Source organism: Sebastes fasciatus, chromosome 8, assembly GCF_043250625.1.
Source record: "Sebastes fasciatus isolate fSebFas1 chromosome 8, fSebFas1.pri, whole genome shotgun sequence".
NCBI classification, from domain to species: domain Eukaryota; kingdom Metazoa; phylum Chordata; class Actinopteri; order Perciformes; family Sebastidae; genus Sebastes; species Sebastes fasciatus.
In genome coordinates this window covers 23,225,177-23,246,072 of record NC_133802.1, presented here as the reverse complement: position 1 = coordinate 23,246,072, position 20,896 = coordinate 23,225,177, and the positions used below count along the sequence as shown (strand labels likewise).

The 20,896-nt window shown below is 44.6% G+C and overlaps 1 protein-coding gene across 21 annotated transcripts in view; it reads left to right on the top strand.

Moving 5' to 3' along the window:
• The window catches only part of huwe1 (HECT, UBA and WWE domain containing E3 ubiquitin protein ligase 1), a 48,489-nt gene that overhangs the window by 24,240 nt on the left and 3,353 nt on the right, over nt 1-20,896 (top strand). For 14 of the 21 annotated variants that reach the window (XM_074644424.1, XM_074644420.1, XM_074644414.1 and 11 more), the window contains 42 exons: nt 139-408; nt 789-941; nt 1,066-1,193; nt 1,316-1,397; nt 2,411-2,587; nt 2,721-3,272; nt 3,429-3,624; nt 3,873-4,040; nt 4,155-4,303; nt 4,392-4,458; nt 5,147-5,373; nt 5,481-5,692; nt 5,814-5,996; nt 6,645-6,817; nt 6,903-7,042; nt 7,180-7,255; nt 7,844-7,942; nt 8,080-8,207; nt 8,292-8,451; nt 8,894-9,122; nt 9,247-9,425; nt 9,519-9,608; nt 9,914-10,074; nt 10,198-10,240; nt 11,025-11,390; nt 11,544-11,751; nt 12,046-12,170; nt 12,258-12,478; nt 12,619-13,010; nt 13,170-13,830; nt 14,234-14,951; nt 15,065-15,156; nt 16,469-16,625; nt 16,735-16,870; nt 17,057-17,268; nt 17,366-17,613; nt 18,362-18,464; nt 19,437-19,586; nt 19,709-19,954; nt 20,047-20,164; nt 20,255-20,395; nt 20,487-20,774. In XM_074644424.1, the coding sequence (XP_074500525.1) occupies nt 139-408; nt 789-941; nt 1,066-1,193; nt 1,316-1,397; nt 2,411-2,587; nt 2,721-3,272; nt 3,429-3,624; nt 3,873-4,040; nt 4,155-4,303; nt 4,392-4,458; nt 5,147-5,373; nt 5,481-5,692; nt 5,814-5,996; nt 6,645-6,817; nt 6,903-7,042; nt 7,180-7,255; nt 7,844-7,942; nt 8,080-8,207; nt 8,292-8,451; nt 8,894-9,122; nt 9,247-9,425; nt 9,519-9,608; nt 9,914-10,074; nt 10,198-10,240; nt 11,025-11,390; nt 11,544-11,751; nt 12,046-12,170; nt 12,258-12,478; nt 12,619-13,010; nt 13,170-13,830; nt 14,234-14,951; nt 15,065-15,156; nt 16,469-16,625; nt 16,735-16,870; nt 17,057-17,268; nt 17,366-17,613; nt 18,362-18,464; nt 19,437-19,586; nt 19,709-19,954; nt 20,047-20,164; nt 20,255-20,395; nt 20,487-20,774 (8,624 nt within the window). The remainder of the gene's footprint in view (nt 1-138; nt 409-788; nt 942-1,065; nt 1,194-1,315; nt 1,398-2,410; nt 2,588-2,720; nt 3,273-3,428; nt 3,625-3,872; nt 4,041-4,154; nt 4,304-4,391; nt 4,459-5,146; nt 5,374-5,480; nt 5,693-5,813; nt 5,997-6,644; nt 6,818-6,902; nt 7,043-7,179; nt 7,256-7,843; nt 7,943-8,079; nt 8,208-8,291; nt 8,452-8,893; nt 9,123-9,246; nt 9,426-9,518; nt 9,609-9,913; nt 10,075-10,197; nt 10,241-11,024; nt 11,391-11,543; nt 11,752-12,045; nt 12,171-12,257; nt 12,479-12,618; nt 13,011-13,169; nt 13,831-14,233; nt 14,952-15,064; nt 15,157-16,468; nt 16,626-16,734; nt 16,871-17,056; nt 17,269-17,365; nt 17,614-18,361; nt 18,465-19,436; nt 19,587-19,708; nt 19,955-20,046; nt 20,165-20,254; nt 20,396-20,486; nt 20,775-20,896) is intronic. The other 7 variants (XM_074644428.1, XM_074644426.1, XM_074644427.1 and 4 more) reach the window with 5 other exon arrangements.

Genomic DNA, 20,896 nt, shown 5'->3' with positions numbered 1-20,896 from the left:
CCTGATTAATCGATTATCATTAATTATCATAAATCATTGCAGCTTTACTAAACTGTCTGATGCTAAATGATTCCTCATGAATGAATAATTTACCGTTAAGCTGAGCAGCTGTTGAGATTATTTCCGTGTCTGCTTCAGGAAGCAGCACGTCGACGTGAGGAAGATGACAGGAGAGCCAGGGAGCGAGCAGAGGAGGAGGAGGCCCGCTGCTTGGAGCGCTTCATGGAGGCTGAGCCATTGGACCCCAAGGAACTGCATACCTTCACTGACTCCATGCTGCCTGGCTGCTTCCATCTGCTGGATGAGCTGCCTGACACTGTCTACCGACTCTGTGACCTGCTGATGACTGCCATCAAGAGGAGCGGCCCAGAGTACCGAGAGCTCATCCTCGGCCAGGTTGTCCACCAGGTCAGTGGATAAATGCAGGTTACCTTACAGTTTGCTCTCTAGAGCCTATAATACATGTATGTTCAGAGTTAAGATCCAATGATTTAGGGGGACTTGGAAGATGAATTCATTCCTGTTTGCTTAAATGTCAAATGGAGTGTCGGATGCAAATTTTCATTCAGTTGAATGCAATTGCTCTTTGTCTTTGTAATTGATTGTTAGGCTCTTCAGAGTAAACACTTTAAGTAAATGCCTAACATGTCATGAATACTAATCCAGCTCATTATGTATGTTTGCGTTATCATTCATTACAAGTGAAGGAAACGTCTTTAAAAGTCAAGTCTTGGCAATAGACTCACAACATTCTTGTACCAGCCTGATTGTGTTCATGTTGTGCGTAGGTGTGGGAGGCAGCAGACGTGCTCATCAAGGCGGCTGAGCCCCTGACTACCAGCGACACAAAGACTGTGGCTGAGTGGACCAGACAGATGGCCACACTTCCCCAAGCCTCCAAGCTGGCAACAAGAATTCTGCTGCTCACGTTGCTATTTGAGGTAACAGAAACGCACCCATTGAAAGTTGTAGCCTTAAAATGTTCACTTGTAGAGGGGGGAATCATTCTTTGTCATTGTTGTTCATCTATACACATCCCAAACAATCATTTGTTGGTTTTGGTAGGAACTGAAGCTGTTGGGTGCCAGAGTGGTGGAGAACAGTGGAATTCTTGATTTGCTGATTAAGTTGCTTGAGGTCGTGCAGCCCTGTCTACAGGCTGCTAAAGAACAGAAAGACATCCAGACACCAAAGTGAGTTTTGCATAGCCCTACATACTACTCTTTACTTGCAAATGTTACACCGGCTCTTCACCCTCATTTGTTTGTGTTATGAATTTGTATTTATCATATAAAATGACTTCCTTTTTCTGCAGATGGATCACACCAGTTCTGTTGATCATTGACTTCTATGAGAAGATGGCAGTCTCTTCAAAGCGCAGGGAACAAATGAACAAGGTACAAATCAACCTTATAAAACCAAACTACAGATTACAATTTTAAGTTTAGATACTGAAATAGGTACGGCAAGTTACAAGCACAGGTATAGATGACCATGCACTATGAGTTCATGAACAGAAAGTAAAAGATGAAGTGAGTAAATAAGAAACGTACATACATTCGATATGTATACAGTGGAAACCGCTTATAGTTATCACTGTTACAGTGATGAACCGCTTATATAGATCAAAAAGCTCGGGACAGAATCATTCCTATACAAACATTAATTGAGTTTTTGTTTTGTTTCTTACTTTACTCCATTGATACTTTGCCTCGCAGTCCGTCTGCTTTCTGGCTGGATACCTGAGCTGCGTGCACATTGATATAACGGGAAAAAGAATAATTTTCTCTGAATGAAAAACGAATGCGCAGGGGTAAAGCACCCTCGTCAAGTGGATTGATAATGCCTGGTCACATAATGCCCCCAAAGTGAAACTTTGCCAATCCACATCCAGACCGTTCTGCATGCAAGCTCGCACTGCAGAGCCAGCAAAAAAGTGGTCCGTTTCATTACTTTATATTCATGTAATAAATATTAAAATGTCCATTAGATGGTAATCTGCATGAGAAATGATGCACAACAAAAATTTGGTTATAATAATCATCCACTTACAGTAATCAATTTGACCCGGACAGACGTGATTACAATCAGCGGATTCCACTGAATGTAGTAGTTTACCGCATCGTCCTGCGATAGGCCTCTTGACTGTGTGCTCTTTACTCTCTTTATTCAAGACTTATTTAGAATGAACTGATATACATTTTGGGTACCGAGTATACAGAAGGTGGTAATGAATGTAATCCCATACAACATTGCCCCCATAAATATAACCATGTCAACTTTATAATAGATTTTTGTTGCATTTGTCTCAAGTCATTGAATTAACGTGTCTTCATTACATTGTAAGGTGTTGGTTGTATTTTTTGCACCACTTTTGTAGAATTGATGAGTTCTCTCTGTCTGCCTTTAGTATCTGCAACCCAATGGGAATAACTGGCGATGGTTTGATGACCGCTCAGGCCGTTGGTGCAGTTACAGTGCATCAAACAACAGCACCATTGACTCAGCATGGAGGGCTGGGGAGAGCAGCGTCCGCTTCACAGCTGGACGTCGGAGATACACTGTGCAGTTTAACACCATGGTGCAGGTATAAACACTTTCTCCACTGCCCAAAAATTACAATCCATGGATTCTTTGATTTTATTTGATTTTATGGTTGGTTATGTTAGTGGAGTTTTCTGGGTTCCTTTTGTTTATTTTAAAACCTTTCTATCGGGCAGGTAAACGAAGAGACTGGTAACAGGAGGCCAGTGATGTTGACTGTCCAGAGAGTGCCTCGCATGCCCAAGCCTGCCAAGGCTGGTAGCATTACTGACTCAGAGAGAGAAGAGGGAGACAGGAGCAAAGCGGAGGAAACCCAGACTGACCTGGACTCAGGAGCAGCTGTGGAGATGAGCGTTCCTAAGGATGATTCCACCCAGCTGAAGGAGACACCGTCTGCCCCCTCATCTTCCCTGGAGTCTGACAACGCTCAGAGCGCCGATATCGTCGTACAAGGCCTGACTGAGGACATGACCACCGTTCTCATTCGTGCCTGCGTCAGTATGATCAGTGTTCCCGTGGACCCAGACACCCTCCACGCCACACTTCGTCTGTGTTTGCGTCTTACGCGCAATCACCACTATGCTATGATGTTTGCTGAGCTGAAGAGCACGCGGATGATTCTGGGGCTGACGCAGATCTCCGGCTTCAATGGCTTCACCCCGCTTGTTACTCTACTGTTCAGACACATCATAGAAGATCCGGCCACGCTACGGCACACCATGGAGAAGGTTAGTCTATTCTCATACTGTTTAAATGGAGCTCACCGTATAGATACTGTCAGATAGTGTGTTCTTGCGAAGTATGGCATTTTCTGAATAATACTGTAAGCATATAATAAGTCTGTTGATACCATAAACAAATTCCTCAACAATCTGTTGCCATAGGTGGTGAGGTCCGCCGTGACCAGCGGAGCAGGCAGTACCACCTCAGGAGTTGTGTCAGGCAGCCTTGGTTCCAGAGAAATAAATTACATCCTTCGTGTCCTGGGCCCTGCCGCCTGCCGTAACCCTGAATGCTTCGCTGAAACCGCCAGCAACTGTGTCCGCATTGCTCTGCCTGCACCCCGGGGAGCTGGCACAGGTGAGTGTCCAAGCTTTTCTAAGTAGGTGTGATAACTTTAGATTAGAGTTGATATTACTAGTACTGTACACTGTAATAGACTTGTGTTGTTATGTTCTTGTTTTATTTATACCGTTTGAATGTTATTTCTGTTAAATCAAATGTCCTCTACAGAGGACAATAAAGAATGAATCTGTAAATTTGATCGATAGATTTATTTAGCTATCCAGTTGTCTAAATTTTTTTCTTACACAATCTTTTTACTACAGCCTCTGATGACGAGTTTGAGAACCTTCGAATTAAGGGGCCCAATGCTGTGCAGCTGGTGAAGACCACTCCTCTGAAACTGTCCCCCTTACCCCCTATCCCCGACACTATCAAGGAGGTCATCTATGACATGCTCAATGCTCTGGCTGCCTACCATGCTCCTGAAGAACGTAAGTCATGTTAATACGGTCCTAAAAACTGTCCATTCGAAGGGCGTATATGTAATTTTAATGGAAATAGTCGCTTGAACATTTCAGCTAAGTGTGTGTTTATGTGTGGCACAGCTGAGCGTCCAGAGGAACGTGCAGCAGCGGTGCCCGGTGGACCAGACCTGTGCCAGATATTGCAGGATGTTGGCGATGACGTTTACCAGCAGTACAGACTCACCCGGCAGGGCAGCGACTTTGACTCCCAGTCTGCATTCCATATCAATGTGAGTCTCAGTGACAAGCTGTCCTGTGTTGAATCAAGAAACGTGTCGTCTCCACAGTCAATAATAGAGCCGTGTCTCTTCCTCTCAGGCTCAAGTGTTTTCTGCTGATGGAGGCGTGGCTGAGTCTTCCCAGTCTGGCACACCACAAGGAGAAGGTGAGTCTAAAAGGTTTTTATGCCTCCCGGCAGCCGTGACCGGAGGCATTATGTTTTCAGGTTGTGATCCATTCTCGTGAACACGGTACCTCAGAAACGCCTGGAGGGAATTTCTTGAATTTGTCACAAAACTTTAACTTGGACTGTAGGATGAACTGATTAGAATTTCGTGGTCAAAGGTCAACGCCACTGTGACCTCACAAAACACGTTTTGGGCCATAACTCAAGAATTTATATGCTAATTATGACAATTTCACACAAATGTCTAATAGGATAAAATGATGAAGTGATTATATTTTGGACAGACATGGATGTAAACCGCAACTTGACCTGTTTTTATGGCTGGTGACTGAAGCAAATCTACCAGCCACTAGCATATTTTACCAGCAGTTGGCTGGTGTTAATTTTGTGCCCTGCCAACAGTGTAGCAGACAAAGTCTCTCAGGCTATACTGTAATTTTTATCCCAACAATTCTCAACGGTTTTAGCACACCAATAATTGAATTAAAGGATTAGATGAAAATGCCCACTTCAAAGCATACTGCAGAACATTGCTCTGGGTTGTTCATGGTAATTTGCTATGTTAAGAATGTTAAAAATGTGCTCCAGATTCACAAAATTAGTATGTCTACTGTGTATGATCTGTGTATCTTCATCATTTTTCATTTTGTTGTCCTAACTTCCTCAGCGTCCACACCAGAAGAGATGAGGGAGGAAAATAAAAAAGAACAGGAGGGAGAGAAGAGCACCAGCTCGGAGGAGGGTAAAGCAGCTAAGGTAAAGGCGAGCAAGCCTCTAATGCCTACCTCCACCATCCTGAGACTGCTGGCTGAACTGGTGCGCTCCTATGTGGGCATCGCCACTCTAATCGCCTCCTACTGCTACACCGCTGGACAGTCCGAGCTTATTAAGGAGGTGGGTAGTTAAACAAAATCTCATCTGCCTTTCACACTTCTGTATTGTCATGCCCTTACTATAATTATTTTATCTTAACCTATTTTGACCTCCCTGGATCCTAACAGGACTGCAGTGTTCTAGCGTTTGTGCTCGACCACCTACTGCCCCACACCCAGAACTCAGAGGACAAGGACACCCCAGCCTTGGCACGTCTCTTCTTAGCCAGCCTGGCAGCTGCCGGCACAGGCACTGATGCCCAGGTGGCCCTGGTCAATGAGGTGAAGGCTGCCCTCAGTCGAGCACTAGCGATGGCAGAAGGTGCCGAAAAACATGCCAGGTAAGCAGCATAAAAAATAACTAAACCAACCTGATATTGATATTATAACCCTTGATTGATTAATATTTTATGGGGATTTGTACAAACCCATATTCATATTCTCTCATTTTCTTTTCCATAGGCTTCAGGCAGTGATGTGCATCATCAGCACCATCATGGAATCGTGTCCCTCCACGTCCAGTTTCTATAGCACAGCAGCAGCCAAGACCCAACACAATGGCATGAACAATATCATCAGGCTCTTCCTTAAGAAAGGACTGGTCAACGACTTGGCCCGTGTGCCTCACAGCTTGGATTTGTCCAGGTATATAATTACACCATATTAATTTAATTTTACAATTTAGATAGGAGTAGACCAGGAGCCTGCATCACAAAGTGTGATCTGCAGATTAGTCAGTAAAGGGGCCCTGGGGAATTCTCTTCTAAAGAATCAAAATTTGTGTTTACATTCAGTAATGGTAAGGTTACTCACCGAAACGCATTGTGTGTATTCTTGATGCATTTGCTTCCTCATAAAACATGTAAAAAGCAGATTTTTCTTTCTTTCATTGTTTGCATCCACATTTACAAGTGTGCAGTCATCCTCTTCCCTGCCTTTGTTGGCGCATTACTGCATATCATATGCATGGTGTGCGATAAACAAAACAGGGACACACTCATAGAAATGCAGCTCTATAGCACTACTAGAGGTCTAAAACTCCACAGGGAACCTGAACTTGGGGTTTTACACAGGCTTTTTTAGTATCCTGAAGCTGGCTCAATTTAAACTAGTTTTCCTGGAACACCAATTTTATGCTAACGCAAAAAATAGTATGACAAAGTTTAACTTGCCTGTTTAGTAGTTCTATTTCAGAATCAAGTTGGCTTTGCAAAAAAAAAAAGACACATTATACAGTGTATAAAATCAGTGTAAATTGACTCCCATCTTCTTCTTTTCCATCATTTGATTTAGTCCCAACATGGCCAACACAGTGAATGCTGCCCTGAAACCTCTAGAGACTCTGTCCCGCATTGTTAACCAGCCCAGCAGTCTGTTCGGGGGCAAAGGAGGCTCCAGCAAGAACAAGGCTGAACATGACACCGTGGGCACTGCCAGGGACAGCAACAGCAACACTCAGGACCAAGGTATGCACATCAAATGAGATACCTCAACTCTCTAGATCCAGTAAAACCAAAAATGTCCATTACTGATTTGTGGCGTCTGTTCCAGGAGAGTCCGGTGAGGCAGAGCCAGTGGAGGGTAACCACAGGGTGCAGGGAGCAGACAACGACCTGATGGATGGAGAGACGGAGGGAGACACGGTGGTCATTGCTGGTCAGCCAGAGGTTCTCAGCACACAGGCTATGCAGGTGATTGACATTGTACACACAATACTCTGATAGTTACCTCATCTGTAACATCTGTAATGTATGGCTATAACAACAAGGTGTTGTGCCCCTTTCCCCACTTTATGGCTGACATTGCATTTCATTTCCTGTGCTTGTAGGTAGAAAATGAGTTGGTGGATCTGATTGATGAGCTGCTGGAGAGAGATGCTGGCGCTGTCAACAGCACAATTATAGGTAAGCCACTTGATTAATTTGGAGGGGAAATTGAGGGTAGATAGTAAACAGGCAAGGAAAAAAGGAGTTGTTAAAAAAAATATATATATATCAAATTTAAATACAAGGAGTTAACTACATGCCAAGGTTATAGTTTTGAATTTTCAATAAGTTTTTATTTTATTTTGGTTTTGATTTAGTTTTAGTTTGTTTGCTAGTTTTAGTTTAGCTTCAGCTTTTCAGAAAGGTTTAGTTTTAGCTTTAATGTATCTAGTTTTAGTTTAACAGCAGTTTTAGTTTGTTTATGCTTGGGCCAGGTTTAATGTCTCAGAAGTATGTAGCTATCTAATAAAGTTTAAGGTCAGTATAAGTTTTTTGAAAGTGATATAGCTAAAATGGTAAAAAATGAATTACATTTTATGTTCATTTTTATTAGTTTTTAACCAGGAAATCAATAATAAAGGATTACATTTTTATTTAGTTTCAGTTTACTAAAAATATTTTTCATATAATAATAATATTACATACTGGAATAATAGCTTCCTGTATTTCAAACAGTCAAGGAAACCCTGAGTTGATATATCACTTGTTGTTCGCTCTGTCAATCAGTGGGACGCAGCGGTGAAGATGAATCTCAAGAGGATGTGTTGATGGATGAGGCCCCCTCCAATATTAGCCAGACATCCACTCTTCAGGCCAACCGGGAAGGTAAGACATTGGCACAATAGAACTTTGTGTGTTATCATAGTCAATAACCATAACCGTTGTTGTAACTGGTTTCACTGACAGTTTCTCAGTTTTTAAGATCTTCTTGTAAGGAACTCTGTGTTTCTCTCTTCCATCAGACTCCATGAACATCCTGGAACCAGAGGATGAGGAACACACACAAGAGGAAGATTCTAGTGGCAGCAATGATGATGAAGACAGCCAGGATGAAGAAGAAGAGGAGGAAGAAGAGGAGGAGGAAGATCAAGTATGGATTAATGCAATGAGGTTCAGTGAAGAAGTCTTGATTCTTGCTTATCCTTAAGACTTATCGCTGCTATTTTTCCTCAAGGATGACGAAGAAGGAGATGAGGATGATGACGATGAAGGTTCAGAGATGGAGTTGGATGAGGACTTCCCCGATATCAATGCCGCGCCGCACATCCGCTTCGAAAGGTTTGACAGGGATGATGACCTCATCATAGAGTTTGACAACATGTTCTCCAACAACGGTAAGCAGGATGATTTATTACCAACATTTACAAAAGTCAAATTTATAATATGTGTACATATTTTCCCAGTTTCCACCCCAAAATCAATCAATTTGAGTCCTCCTTAAAGAATTGGTTCTGGATAAAGTCCATTATAGTTTTATTCAATTCAGTTTCTTGGTCACAGAAAATCTGTTTGATACAATAGCCCACTGTAAGAAATGAGGGGGAAAACATGTTTCTCACAGCCTGATTTTCAAAAGACTGGTTCCAGCTACACATGACAAACGACAGACTCACTAAAGCGTAGGACATCGCAAATTAGGAGAATTACAAACACAAAAAAACAGATGATGCTGAAAATGAATTTTCTTAAGCTTTATTTTTCCTAAACATTACTCGGGGTTGTGCCAGAGCTGTCCCCCTAATGTCTGCCTACTGTTTTCTGTTGTTTTTCCATCAGCTGACATCCCTCCCTCCCCAGGCAACATCCCCAGCTCCCACCCACTGATGGTGCGCCATGCAGACCACGGTTCCCTCACCCTAGGTGTGGCAGGCACTAGCAGCCGCCTGGCGCAGGGCATGGGTCGCAGTCAGCGAACACTGCGACAGCTGACTGCCAACAGCGGACACACCATCCATGTTCACTACCCTGGCAACCGCCAGCCCAACCCTCCGCTCATCTTGCAGAGGTGAAAGCATGTTTTTTGGTTTCTTTGTTAAACAACACATCTGTTTTGCAACATCTGTTACACCACCATTCTTTGTTTGATAATGCTAATGAAATGTGTGTTCCTCCTCTACTCCATTCTTTAGATTGTTGGGCCCTAGTGCTGCAGCAGACATCTTACAGCTGTCCAGCTCTCTGCCTCTGCAATCTCGTGGTCGGGCCCGCCTTTTGGTCGGAAATGAGGATGTGCACATCATCGCTCGTTCTGACGACGAGTTGTTGGATGACTTTTTCCATGAGCAGAGCAGTACTGGGGGACAAGCAGGTGAGAATCACTATGTGTTGTCGTTAATGTAACAGTCTTTTGGCTCAGTATCAGCCTGAATTCTTAACATGATTGTTCTTTCTGTCTCCCTAGGCACCCTCTCTAGTATTCCCACTGCCTTAACTAGATGGACAGATGAGTGTAAAGTGCTGGATGCTGAGAGTATGCACGACTGTGTAGCAGGTAGGTTGGTCTTATACTGGAGAATTGTCTCAATGGAGACAAATTTTATCATTTTATCATGAAGGCACACACAAGAACCTTCCTTTGGGTGACAATGCTGACAGAAGCAAGGGTGGGGATTAAGAAAGGGAAAATCTATAGGAGTGAATGATGTAATTTAATCACACATTAATATGTTTTTACTGATTTAGATCAATGCACCAGGCTTTAGCTAAAGTGGCATTCATTGGACTTGATGACTTGCTATACCTTTTATGCTACAGCCACTACCAAGGATGAATTCTGACATCTATGTCTGCTTTCAGTGGTGAAGGTGCCTATCCTGCAGCATCTTGAGAGTCTGCGAGATGAGGAGCTGGAGGAGCGTAGGGAGAAGAGGAGGAGACAGTTGGCTGAAGAAGAGGAGTCTAAGCAGAATGAGAGGAGGGCCTCCGGAGCAGAACAGGCCAGGGAACAGAGCCTGCAGGTTGGCAAATAATACATGTTTGTTGACTTTGTAGGAGGAAGTATTTTCAAATCTAGAAGTGCATGGCATCTTTTGACATTTGCATTCACTTGTTTGCTAATGTCAACTGTTTTTTGTCCACAGGGTTCTGGATTGGGGACAGTTAATGGTGCAGAGAACACTGCAGGTACTGACATCTGTAGAGATTCTGTTTCTGTCTTGATGTTAAAATTCTTGTCAGGAATGGAGACATCTCAGTGACGGGTACCCAGAGGCAAGCAGCCAGCAGAGCGTGCTGTGGGATGAGGTAGTAGTTTGTATAGTTTTAGGATCACACCAGATCTGGGAGATAACTATACAGTCTACTGTCTTTCTTATGGCAACGCTATACCAGCTGGACATCATCTGCTGCAGGAGATCCATTCTGCAAATGGTTGCTTTCTTAAGCACCTAATTCCACATATTTACATGTCATCTCTGGAGTAAAATGTTGCCTCTTATGTATATTATATGCATTGCATTTTTCCTGCAGCTGGCTTTGCTGTGGTGAGGTAGTAAGTTGTGTTGTTGTTGGGGATCAGGATTGTGCACCCCTTTCAGGAGATAACTATACAACTTACTGCCTTCCTCAGTGGAGGCCCCTGTCATCTATGTAGAAAATGATCAAAAACGAATCCGCATATTGATATTTCATTTCTGTATGCAGTTCTAATGTACGGCTTGCTTTGAACATAAGTCATTAATACCTTGAAGGGGTTTGGAACAGTTTGGCCTGCAATTGTGTATAGGGAAAATGTTTTCTATAATTGTAAAATATTGTAATTTTCAGAATGAGTATTTTACGGTTTATAAACCACGTAATTGATGTTTAGTCACTGAAAAAAATAAGATCAGTTAGATTTTTTTCCATTCAAGAATGTATAAAAGCTATATCCCTATATTCACATAAGCCTTCTCTCTGGATGTTGCAGAGGGTGAGCAGGCTCAGGGTGGTACAGTGTCATGTCTGGACCCACCCAGGGTCTCAGAGGGCTTCCTCACTGCTCCCCCATCTGGAGAGGTCACTCCCACCACACATGCTCCTCACGAACAGGCCCTAGTCTCCCTCGAGACTGCGATCAGCCAGCAGGTCCACCAGCCAATTGCTGACCTGCTACTGGCTGAGTCACACGCAAGCTCTCTGGCTGCTCTGGCAGGGGCAGGCCTTCCACCCTTGTCGGCAGCTGACCGGCCAAACAGTGAAGCGGAGGCATCTCAGATGGAAATGTCCCCGGCACCCACAATCGGTGAGAGAGTCGGAGGAGGTGGTGGAGGAGCATTGGATGAAGGCAGGGAAGGTAGATTAACATTGAAAACTCTCTTTATACAGACTGGCCAACAGTAAGGACACACATCTGTAATGTAAATGATGTTGACTGTGCTTGTAGCTAGTATCTGTCATGAACCCAAGGAGTCACACCATTTCCTGACCTCTCTGTTATTTCCTTTAGCCTCCCTAAGTCCAGACATTGTGGAGACCTCAGAGCCTGCAGTAGTGGGTGTGTCACAACTGGAAGGGTCGCCCATGGATACCAGCAGCCCCGCCTCTGCCACTCAGGAAGAAGCTGTTCCCAACCCGGCCCAGACTGCCCAGCTAGCGGAGCTATCTGTCAGCGGGGAGAGTGGGTTGACCGACCGGCAAACGGATGCAGAGACTGGGTTAGTAGCTCTTTTGATCGCTATGGCATGTAACTTCTGTTTCAGTCCAATACAAAAACGGAAGAAAAAAAAAATTGAGCTTAAAGCCATCCTTTCTCACCAGCTTCTTTTGCAGCATTTCAGTCGAAATGCAGTTGGGAAACTTTAGATACCTTGCCCTCTGTTTAAGGCATTTTTTGTGAAATGCATTGTTTTTGTAAGACCTTTGACTGTTTTCAATTTGACACTGTAAATCAGAGTAATTTCTCACACATATTGCTGCAGACTGACGATTTTTTTCTTTTATGTTTACAGCTCTGCTTCGGTCTCATCACCTGGGGAAACGATGCCCAGGAGTGACAGCGCTGACAGCCAGTCACAAGCCATCCAGGAGGAGCCCCTCCCATCCACCAGCAATGACGATGAGGACCCACTTGCAGGTAAATTATATTGCTATCCTACCTTTTCTGCAGTTATTCATATTTTTAATTAAGTATTACATCTAATAATGTTTTTTGTCTTGGCAGGCATCAGTCTGCCAGAGGGTGTGGATCCCTCTTTCCTGGCGGCTCTTCCTGAGGACATCCGGCGAGAGGTGCTGCAAAATCAGCTTGGCATCAGACCACCCTCCCGTCCTCCAGCTGCCACCACCCTGCCTTCCACTACTGCACCTGTACTGGGAGGACCAGGGGTTACAGAGGTCAGCCCCGAGTTCCTGGCGGCTTTGCCACCTGCCATCCAGGAGGAGGTGAGAGGATCTTTGCTGAAATGATAAGATTACAGTAGCCAAATGGGGAAAAAAATATAAAATATGATTTCTAAGCAAACAAGTAAAGGAGTCCCAGGTAATCAGCTCTTCTAACTAAGCATGCCGTTGATTGTCTTTAGGTTCTTGCCCAGCAACGGGCAGAGCAGCAGCGCAGGGAGCTAGCCCAACAGCCCCCACAGGGAGACACCCCTCTGGATCCGGTCACCTTCATCCAGACGCTGCCCTCAGAGCTCCGGCGTAGTGTCCTGGAGGACATGGAGGACAGCGTGTTGGCTGTCATGCCCCCGGACATTGCTGCCGAAGCAGCGGCGTTGCGTAGAGAGCAAGAGGCACGCCAGAGGCAACTGATGCACGAGAGGTTGTTTGGTCATAGCTCATCTTCAGCGCTATCAGCCATCTTGCGCTCACCAGCCTTCACCAGTCGGTTAGGGAGCAATCGCGGCGTCCAGTACACCCGACTTGCTGTGCAGAGAGGAGGCACATTTCAGATGGGGGGTGGAACAAACCACAGGTGAGCAGAGACGGTCATCTAAGTGCCTGTTTTGCAAATTAACTTTTTTGCATTTTTTTTGTCTGACTTATTAAAAATGTCCTAGGTGATCTTGATCAAACCATACTGCACTTTTGACAAGTGACAAACTGAATATATGTTGTTCTTTTGTTTCCTCAGACCATCCAGTTCCAGTGTGGACTCCTTGCTGCGTCTGCGCGGTCGATTGCTGCTGGACCACGAGGCCTTGTCCTGCCTGCTGGTTTTGCTGTTCGTGGATGAACCGAAGCTCAACACCAGCCGTCTGCACCGCGTGCTCAGGAACCTCTGCTACCACTCTCAAACACGCGGGTGGGTCATTCGCAGCCTGTTATCCATCCTCCAGCGCAGCAGCGAGAGCGAGGTGTGTGTGGAGACCACGCGTCTAGAAGACTCTCGTGGCAAGAGGAGCACCCAGGGAGGCTGTGGAGGAAAAGGCTCTGCTGCCTCCTCCCTCTCCTCTTCATCCTCCTCTTCCTCTTCGTCCTCATCTTCCTCCTTAGAGCTACTGAACAGGGTGGAGTCCCGCAGTTCCAACCAGCTTTCCTGGCTCTCTGTTTCAATGGACGCAGCCTTGGGCTGCCGGACAAACATTTTCCAGATTCAGCGAGCATCAGGTAGGAAGCATGCTGACCGGCACTCAGCTGGGGGTTCGACAGGATCTGGAACGCTGGCAGGAGTGTCAGGCGGTGCTGCAGGTGTCACGTGTGCTGGAGGTGGAGGTTCAACTGTCCACATCCATCCACAAGCTGCTCCTGTGGTCTGTCGACATGTGTTGGACACACTCATTCAGCTAGCTAAGGTGAGACTCCACCTATCTTCATCTACATCTGATTCATCATCTATTGTATGTTGAGGAAAGAAAGTAAATTACAGGTACTAGTGATAACATTGATAATATTCAGCCACTAGATGTTGAATTCTCCCTGTTCCATTGCATTTACTTAACGAGTTGTTGCCAGGCACTTACTGTTAATCTCAGCCATTTATCCCAGAGATAAACAAAACATTCCGCAATTTTTTTTTATTATTAATCTACAATCATATTTTTTTTCAGGTAAAGCCATACTTTTATTTGGCACTTTTCTAAAAGCTCTGTGGATGTATTATTTTTTTTTAAATATTTGTCTACATAAAAATGTTATCAATAAGACCTTTAAGTCATAATAATTGAAGTCCTTTTTATTTCTTGTCTGTCCCTGCAGGTGTTCCCCAGCCACTTCACCCAGCAGCGCTGTAAGGATCTGTCAACATCTTCTTCTGACCTGGACTCTCGTCTTTGTTCAATCACCTCTGTGGGAGGGGTTGGAGTTGGGGGGGGCTCCAGGTCAGGATCTCTGGGTAACCCCAGCGTTAATGTTTCCAACACCCCAAACTCCTTCGGCTCCACTGCCGCTACTCTCCAGTCTCTGGGAATCTCCACTGATTTTTGGGACCTGCTGGTCAAGCTGGACAACATGAATGTCAGCCGCAAAGGCAAAGCCTCTATGAAGACAGTGCCTCTGGGGGGCAGTGCAGAGGCTGACGGGGCTCAGTTAAGTCTGGAGACCTCCCCTCTAGGCCAGCTGATGAACATGCTGTCCCACCCTGTAATCAGACGGAGCTCCTTGCTCACTGAAAAGCTGCTGCGTCTGCTCTCCCTCATATCCATTGCCCTGCCTGACAACAAGGCCACCGAGGTGCCTGCTGGACACCCCACCCCACAGGCTGCCATCCCCACCACGGCAACCAGCTCAGGAGTCACGGCCCCAATCACAACACAGGGCACGGTGTCAGCGGGATCTACCCAGCCTGTTGTGGCAGGCCCAGGGGTCTCTGTGGGAGCTGTAGCCCAGGGTACATCCTCAGGGACAAGTCTAGCAGCCTCCCAGACATCCCTTACAACAATCTCTATACCCACGTCCACTGGAATAACCTCTACAGGTAGTGTTCATTTATTCCAAAATAAAATGTCATCAGTACATTTAGACATTACAATGTAACAGCGATTTCAGTAGAAAATAACCGGTATTTTTTGGGGCGTTTTGCCAAAACAGGGAAACTGAGGGGCACTACTAGCAGTACAGAGATTGACAACAAGATGGCCTCCAGTGGACTCACAGAGAAACAGCTTCAACTCTCTGTGGAGGTATGGAAGAAAAAAGTGTCATAGGGTGTCGTTCATGCTGTCACCATGAAATGAAATGTGTGTTATTTTTTTCAAGATATTATACTGAATAACTTCTACTGAGGATCAATTGAGACAACTCAGTTCGCAAACTAGGGGGCAGATGTTTAGATGATGATAGAGAGCAAAAACAAATTTTACATCTGAGTTGAGAGGCATGTTTGGTTATTGTTGTTTCACAAAAAACCATGGGCTTGTTTTGAATCTTTCACAAAAAATCATGAATGGTTTAGTATTTTTTTTTATATAAATAAGTTGTCTAAAATAGAAGTCCTGAATCTCGATGAAAGTCTGATAATACAAATGCCAGCTGCAGCCCAAACACTAAACAATAGTTAAATGTTCTATTAATTAAGGATTTCCAGCTGATCAGCAGCATAACCACAAAAGTGTAAACCCTAATTTTCTCTTACATTTCTGCTACTAGAAGACTTGTCTGAGCTGTCAAATTTGTATAATTCATGTGAAACTCTATGGGAACCTTTAGTGAAAACTGCATTTGATTTAAGGAGCTTTAGCTGTGTTGTGTATCTGCCTCACACATTTTTGAAAAAAAAAAAAACAGTCACACCACCATATATCTTTGCCCTGATCTACTTCAAGACACTGTCCAGTTCATCTGGCTTTGTCATTCGTGCATGGCCTCACATTGAAGTTTGTCACTCTTGGCAGTTGGATGGATGGATTGAGTATTAAAAGGTACCTGGACTGTGACATCCATCAGTCATAGTCCTCTTACAGTCTGGCTGGCTGGGTAGCTGGAGTCCCATTAGTAAGCAAGCACACTTTATTTATAGATCACTTCTCATAGAAAGGAGAAATAAGTGTATAACCTACAGGTAAAAGAGAAAGCGAAAGCCAAAGGAAACAAATGTGTTTTAAGATGTGCACTGATGTGACTTGTTTGAGACTTTGTGGGCGGCCGTTCAGAGTTGAGGATCAACGACAGCAGCCTTTTCAGCCTTGACTATGAAACAGCCACAAGTCTTGCAACCTGGACTCGTGCACATTCGGTAGCCAGACAGATCAGTTAGTCCAACAGTCATCCAGCATACAGCATATTGACAGTCTCCAGTGAATTGTTTTTTCTTTGCACAATTGAACTGTGACACAAACAGTCACTTGTCACAACACTTTGTGTTGACAAAATCATGTGCCCCTTTTAACTGTGTTGAGCACAAGGCAATTGATCTGTTTTTCCTTGTTTCTTACACCTTTTTGCAGTTTGATTAATAATCTTTATTGTAATAACCCTTTTTCTTCTCCGTACAAGGTGTTGACATCTCACTCGTGTTCAGAGGAGGGTCTGGAGGATGCAGCCAATATCCTGCTGCAGTTATCTAGAGGAGACGGGTCCACCAGAGACACTGTGCTCAGACTGCTGCTCAGTGGAGCTAGACACCTCGGATACACTCTTTGCAAACAGATCGGTCAGTGCTGGGCGACTACAGATTCCAGTTCTCATGTTCCTATGTTAGCAAATACAGTTTTCTCTTTATACACATTTTGTAACATTTTCTCTCTCTCTCTCTCTCTCAGGCACATTGCTGGCCGAACTTAGAGAATACAACTTGGAGCAGCAGAGACGGGCACAAGCTGATTCGCATTCCCCAGATGCCCCTCCTGAGGATACTTCCCTCTCAGGCCGACTCAAGGGCAAGATGACTAGCAGGTTAGCCAGTGATGGTTCTGGGCCACCCCGTGACTTTAGGTTGTCAACACACTTGCAAGAGAGACTGTGGTAGACTGATTCTGTTTAACGTAAACTGTAGTTCCCGAGTAGCCCTGTGGTATCTACTTTTGCATGAAAGTAAATTTGTTACAACTACAATTTCCTTTACCTTGTATGCGTTTGTTGGTTGGGGCACAGGTTTGACGGCTCGGAGAGTGTGGTCATTGTGGCTGCACAAAAACGTACTCTCGGGGGACGTGAACTACAGCTTCCCTGTATGAGCTCACTAACCTCCAAGACGTCGACGCAGAAGTTTTTCTTGCGAGTGCTGCAGGTAATTATCCAGCTGCGTGAGGACACACGGCGCGCCAACAAGAAGGCCAAACAGACAGGGCGTTTAGGTAAGACGATATTACATATACACAGTTTTCTATAATGACATTAATGTACAATATCCTGATGATTAATCGAGTGAAACGACCCTCTCCCAACGGCCAGGCTCCACCAGTTTAGGCTCAGCCAGCAGTATCCAGGCTGCGGTGCGTCAGCTGGAGGCTGAAGCTGACGCTATCATCCAGATGGTGAGAGAGGGTCAGCGGGCACGCCGGCTCCAACAGGCACCCCCACCCACCGCCTCCTCTGCCTCTGCCGCCGTCGCCGTAGCTGCCGCCGCCGGGTCTTCAGTGGCGGTCCCACATGCCCCCACTGGTGCTGCTCCCCCTGCTGGCACGGCTGCTGCTTCCACGGTTAGCATGGGCTGCACTGACAGCAGGCATACTCCTACTCACACACTGCACACACTTACAGTAGGAGACCATCTGAAAGCTGAAAAAAAGCGACGGCATAATATGACCATCACAGTATAATTATCTCAAAATTACTGTGGTGGTCATCAAGATAAATGTTGTGAAATGGCCATTAGCTACTGATATGCTTCATGTCTAATTTGGCTTTGCCTGTACTGCCTTTGTACATTAGGAAAATTATAAACTACTACATTATTTGTAATGCATATGTCTTATTTTGGAAAAAAATAACTATAGTTAACTGTTTATATGGTATTGCATTGTGTTTGTAAAAACATAACCATACAGCCTGCTATCTCAAGTGGTTCATGCATAGCGACAACTGCTGCCATGATGAACATTTGCAGCCCCATTGACAGAAAGACAGACAGGCCAGTGATGGTCTGCATCCCATATCAATGTCTTACGTTTGCATTGACATGTTTGACTGTTGAAATGGTCTAAAATATGAATGTGCTGCCTGCTCCAAACTGTTTGATCTGTTCCACTGACGTCTGTTTGCTGGCTGACATGGCTTCATGCTTCTGGCCCTCCCTCCTTCCCTACTCCGTTCCAGTTCCCCTCCTCTCTCATGGGAATGTCATGATGCATGGCAATATAAAAAAAAAATTGCTAATCATTAATTCTTCTATGTTTTTCTCTGTTATTCATCCTGTCTCTCTGGTCCTTCCTGGTTTGTTTTCTGTAGTCTGAAGTGCAGTCAATGTCAGAAGCCCAGGCAGCCCAGAGAGATGAGTCTCCAATGGATGTGGACCAGCCGTCTCCTCTAGAGCAGGACCCTGCACCTCTGGGTAGGACTGACTTGCAAACTGCTAATGACAATTTGAAAAACCTGCTGATTCACTGTTTTTTTTAGGGCTTTCAATTGATTCAAATATTGAATCGCAAAATAATCTCAAATTTTTAATCTGTACAAATTGTAATTTAAAGGGAGATTTCTCAAGTATTTAATACTCTTATCAACATGGGAGTGGGAAAATATGCTTACTTTATGCAAATGTATGTATATATTTATTATTGGAAATCAATTAACAACACAAAACAATGACAAATATTGTCCAAAAACCCTCACAGGTACTGCATTTAGCATAACAAATATGCTCAAATCATAACATGGCAAACTCAAGCCCAACAGGCAACAGCTGTCAGTGTGCTGACTTGACTATGACTTGCCCAAACTGCATGTGATTATCATAAAGTGGGCATGTCTGTAAATGGGGGGACATGTGGGTACCCATAGAACCCATTTTCATTCATATATCTTGAGGTCAGAGGTCAAGGGACCCCTTTTGAAAATGTTCTTTCCTCGCCAAAATTTAGCACAAGTTTGGAGCATTATCTAGCATGGTTGGTTCCAATTGATTCCTTAAATTTTCTAGTTTTATATGATACAAGTATCTTCACTTTAGCTTTAAAACTGAGCCCACTACAACCTAGTTGCATTAATGCGTTAAAGAAATTAGTGGCGTTAAACAATTTTGAGATAATGCGTTATTATCGCGTTAACTTTGACAGCCCTAGTTTTTTTTGTTTTGCGAATGACCCCCACATCCAGTGAGCACAATGTGTCTACTCTTGTGTGATAGTAACAGTAATAACCCAAGCAATTTTAATATAGATAGACAATAGAGTCTAGAATATGGGCTTATTCACCAACACTGGAACTATTTTTTTGGGCTGTAAAAATGACTGCTGCAGTCAAAGTTGATGACAGTATAACTGATTTGTATTGGTTCAGTCAATATTGGAATTTCCTTTTTCAGATGAAGACGGAAACGGCCAGTCGGAGAGCGAGGAGAGACTTCCAGACCTCCCACTGCTCAGCGAGCAGCTGTTGTTGGATGAACTATGGGACATGCTCGGGGAGTGCCTGAAAGAGCTGGAGGAGTCCCATGACCAGCATGCCGTACTGGGTAAGCAGAATCCTTCTTGAGAAATGCATTTCTTAATGTGATTTATATTGTATTTATTGTCTGTTGAAAGTAGCATGATTGAGTGATTTGTTCCCCTAATGATGTTTTATTTTTTCCCCCAGTTCTCCAGCCTGCTGTTGAGGCCTTCTTCCTGGTCCACGCCACGGAGCGAGAAAGCAAACCTCCTGTGAGGGACACCCGGGAGAGCCAGCTTTCTCACATCAAAGATGAGCCTCCTCCACTGTCGCCAGCACCACTCACACCTGCCACACCTTCATCCCTAGACCCGTTCTTTTCCAGGGAACCATCCTCCATGCACATCTCTTCAAACCTGCCACCAGACACCCAGAAGTTCCTCCGCTTTGCTGGTGAGCCTGAAAGATTTAGGAAAGGAGAATGATAAAGCTTTGTTTTGATGTGTAGTACAGTGTCTAACAGGATTCATTCTTCTTCCTTTTAGAAACTCACCGCACAGTGCTTAACCAGATCCTGCGCCAGTCCACCACTCACTTGGCTGATGGGCCTTTTGCAGTACTGGTTGACTACATACGCATCCTGGACTTTGACGTGAAGAGGAAGTAAGGAGCATTATCTTATACTTCTATCTTATGTTGTCTAATACACAATTATTGGCTTTGACATGATGGTCTTTCTGGCCATCTCTGCAGGTACTTCCGCCAGGAGTTAGAGCGACTGGATGAAGGTCTCAGGAAGGAGGACATGGCTGTGCATGTGAGGAGAGATCACGTGTTTGAGGACTCCTACAGGGAGCTGCATCGCAAGAGCCCAGAGGACATGAAGAATAGGCTGTAAGGCTCCATTGCCACTCTATCCAAATACGTGTCCTCTCATTTCAGAACCACTCAACCTGAGTCATCCTCTGCTCTTTTTCCATTACAGGTACATTGTGTTTGAAGGGGAGGAGGGCCAGGATGCTGGTGGCCTGCTGAGGGAATGGTACATGATCATCTCCCGGGAGATGTTCAACCCCATGTACGCCCTGTTTCGCACTTCGCCAGGCGACCGCGTCACCTATACCATCAACCCCTCATCCCACTGCAACCCCAACCACCTCAGCTACTTCAAGTTTGTTGGTCGCGTGGTGGCCAAGGCAGTCTATGATAACCGGTTATTGGAGTGCTACTTCACCCGCAGCTTCTACAAGCACATCCTGGGCAAGAGTGTCAGGTATTTTAGCTGCTGGCAGTTGCAGCCAACTAACCTAATTGTTCAAGAACCAAGGTCATAATAATTTTGAATATCTTTTTATCTTATTTTAGTTTAGATTTTTAAGTTTATTTTTAGATTAG